This window comes from Lontra canadensis, unplaced genomic scaffold (assembly GCF_010015895.1).
Source record: "Lontra canadensis isolate GAN:19392208 unplaced genomic scaffold, GSC_riverotter_1.0 scaffold32, whole genome shotgun sequence".
Classification (NCBI taxonomy): domain Eukaryota; kingdom Metazoa; phylum Chordata; class Mammalia; order Carnivora; family Mustelidae; genus Lontra; species Lontra canadensis.
The window spans coordinates 747,407-750,400 of record NW_022631026.1 but is presented as its reverse complement, the minus strand read 5'-3'; the positions used below and the strand labels follow the sequence as shown (position 1 = coordinate 750,400).

General features: G+C 53.2%; 1 protein-coding gene across 8 annotated transcripts in view; it reads left to right on the top strand.

The window, feature by feature from the left end:
* Window positions 1–2,078, top strand: part of MYT1L (myelin transcription factor 1 like) — a 172,509-nt gene extending 170,431 nt beyond the window's left edge. For all 8 annotated transcript variants that reach the window (XM_032866755.1, XM_032866760.1, XM_032866761.1 and 5 more), the window contains 2 exons: window positions 1,431–1,574; window positions 1,896–2,078. In XM_032866755.1, the coding sequence (XP_032722646.1) occupies window positions 1,431–1,574; window positions 1,896–2,036 (285 nt within the window). In that variant the 3' untranslated portion in view covers window positions 2,037–2,078. The remainder of the gene's footprint in view (window positions 1–1,430; window positions 1,575–1,895) is intronic.
* Window positions 2,079–2,994: the final 916 nt, after the last annotated feature.

The window sequence follows — 2,994 nt, the reverse complement described above, 5'->3', positions numbered from 1 at the left end:
ACAGGGGCTAGGGCTGGGAGACAGGGGTTGGGGGCAGGGAGACAGGGGTTGGAGGCAGGGAGACAGGGCCTGGAGGCAGGGAGATAAGGGCCAGGGGCAGGTAGACAGGAGCTGGGGGCAGGGAGATAGGGCCTGGGGCAGGGAGACCAATGTTGGGGGCAGGGAGACAGGGGCTGGGGACCAATCCAGGAGGTTTCAGGGTATGTCACTATAGTTGGGACCCCGACTGGAACAGAAATGTGGAATGACCTGTGTCTTCTTAAGGCAAACAGTGTGCACTTCTCTAGGAGATGCTCTTGGGACAAGTGTTGTCATTTCTGTTTTTGAGAACAACCCAGAGTGTGTCTGTCTCATCTAGCCCAAGTGAAGCCAGCAGCACCCCACCGAGCCCCACATCTTGGCCCCTGAGAAAGCACCAGGCAGGGGATCCTGTCCATGAGAATCGGGGTTGGGTGCTGACAGGGTTCAGGTAACTCAGGAGAAAGGCAACTTCCAGGGAGGGACTGGGTTTACTTCCCCATTTCCCGGGCCCTAATGGTGTTCTCGGTCCCCATACCCAGCCGGCCGTGTCCTGGCTGTGTGTTTGCTCCCTGAGTCCCAGGCAGGTCGGGGCAGCTCCCCTCCAGCCGCCCTGCGCACTGGGCTGTCAGCACTGGTCACCAGGCTGCAGGGGGCGGGACAGCTGGATTTCCTCTGGCCAGTACCAGGAAGCCGAGGAGGCCCGCCTGGAGGCAGATGTGAGGCCGTCCCCCGCCTGCAGATAAGGAGGGCGTCACCGGAGGACCGGCAAGGGACCGGCCGGCCACGGACATCAACACAGGGCTCCCGGCACCTGTGACCTAGACGGTGACCCGCCTCCCAAGTGAACTACAGTTCGGGACTTAGTGGCGGCAGAATTAGATCCGGGCTGGAGGGAGTTGGCCTCGGCCAGGGGTCAGAGTGGCTGACAGGGACGTCAGCCTCTGACAGGCCAGACAGCAGAACTGGTGAACGTTGAGTAATAGTGGACACAGCCAGGAGCTGCTCCCCAGAAACACGAGCCCCATCGTCCAGTTACCGACCTTTCCAGTGGAATGAATCAAGCGTAAACACCAAACCCTTCATATGATTGGCTCTGGTCACGGAAGTCCTTTTTTTTTTTTTTTTTTTTAAAGATTTTATTTATTTATTTCACAGACGGAGATTCCAAGTAGGCAGAGAGGCAGGCAGAGAGAGAGGGGAAGCAGGCTCCCCGCTGAGCAGAGAGCCCGATGCGGGGCTCGATCCCAGGACCCTGAGATCATGACCTGAACCAAAGGCAGAGGCTTAACCCACTGAGCCACCCAGGCGCCCCGCACAGAAGTGTTTTTGTTCGAGCAAAAAGGTTTTTTCTTGGCACGGGGACAGCGTGTCCCGCCTCGTGTTACATGTCCCCCAACTGTGTGTTCCAGATCACCACGATGGAGAGCAGCCTGAAGACCATCGAGGAGGAAAACAAAGTGATCGAGCAGCAGAATGAGTCCCTTCTGCACGAGCTGGCCAACCTGAGCCAGTCCCTAATTCATAGTCTGGCTAATATCCAGCTGCCACACATGGTAAGTGACTAGGGGCGCGACGCTGGGCGCCCGGTGGCCCCCGCACTGCACGGCGTGAGGTAGATGTCTGTCTCTGTGTCCGTGGCTCTCCACACTGTGGGTCGCTGCGGTCACTGCCCCCAGACCGCACCGCTGAGCGCTGGAGGCGTCGGTGGGGCAGGGCCCTGCGCCCCGTGGGGTGAATCCTGCTCTCGGCCCTGGTAGGGCCGTGTCCGTAGCGTAAAGACGGTGGCGTCCTGCTGGGATGCCCTTTTGTGCTGATGTGAGTATCCTGTTAAGAAAGTGAAACTAGTGTATGAACCACTATTTAATATCTCGTAGGATCCAATCAATGAACAAAATTTTGATGCGTACGTGACTACTTTGACGGACATGTATACAAATCAAGACCGTTATCAGAGCCCAGAAAATAAAGCCCTTCTGGAAAACATAAAGCACGCTGTCCGAGGAATCCAGGTGTGAGCGTCTGCCACCGAGGCGGGGTCTTGCTCGCACGGGGCCCCCGGCTCCGCACTGCCGGATGCACCCGCAAGTGTCATATTCTCATTTCTGTTTGAAACAGTGTTATGCTTACGAGACTTCATGATGATTTTCTGTCTTGCTTTAAAGATAGTTCCCCGCAGAATAGTTTTTGGATACATTCCCATTTTGTACGTTTTCATATGAGCTGACATAGTGTGACGATGCCATGTGACGTTTCTAGCTGCTAATTCTGCACATCTGGGGGCTGTGCATTTCTGAAGAGGTGAGCCGATCAAAATAAATGCCGTGTAAATTCTTTTTAATGCTTTAGTGACTAAATGTTTTAGTATTTTGAACTGAAATGGACAAAAACAAAAAAAACCCACAGCTTTGAATGAACACGTGGTGGCCTTGCAGCCACTGTTGAAACATCCTCATTTTGCCTCATGTTGGAGGATTTTATGGAATTAAGAAATACATTTTGTGTGCATATTGTTTCATAGCAAGAATCGGTTGCAAAAAAAATGCTTTATTTTTGAACAATGCTTGGAAATATTATGTGATTTTTTTGTTCGTTTGTTTTAAGAGGATGGTGTATGGTGGGGGCACTAAGTGAGGTTTTTTGCATTCCAAGGAAGTGGCATATGGATTAACTGTAAGAGATGAGATAAGTAATTTATTGTAAGACAACATCAAGCCATGGAAATCTGGCAGAAGATTCCAAGCAGCTTAAACAGCACTTTTAAGTTCACTGCTGAGCATTACGTGGTGGGACTCTGGGCACGTCCGTGCAGACAAGGGTTGGTAAGAGGTGGGCCGTGCGGAGATGTCCTGTTGCAGGGTCCGTAGACGTTGGAGCAGCCGTCCCCCGTCTCCCCGAGAGCGCGGTGCCCCTCAAACTGTCTGTCATGGTCATGGCGTGTGTCTCACAGAACCTGTGTGCTCTCATTTACGTTCA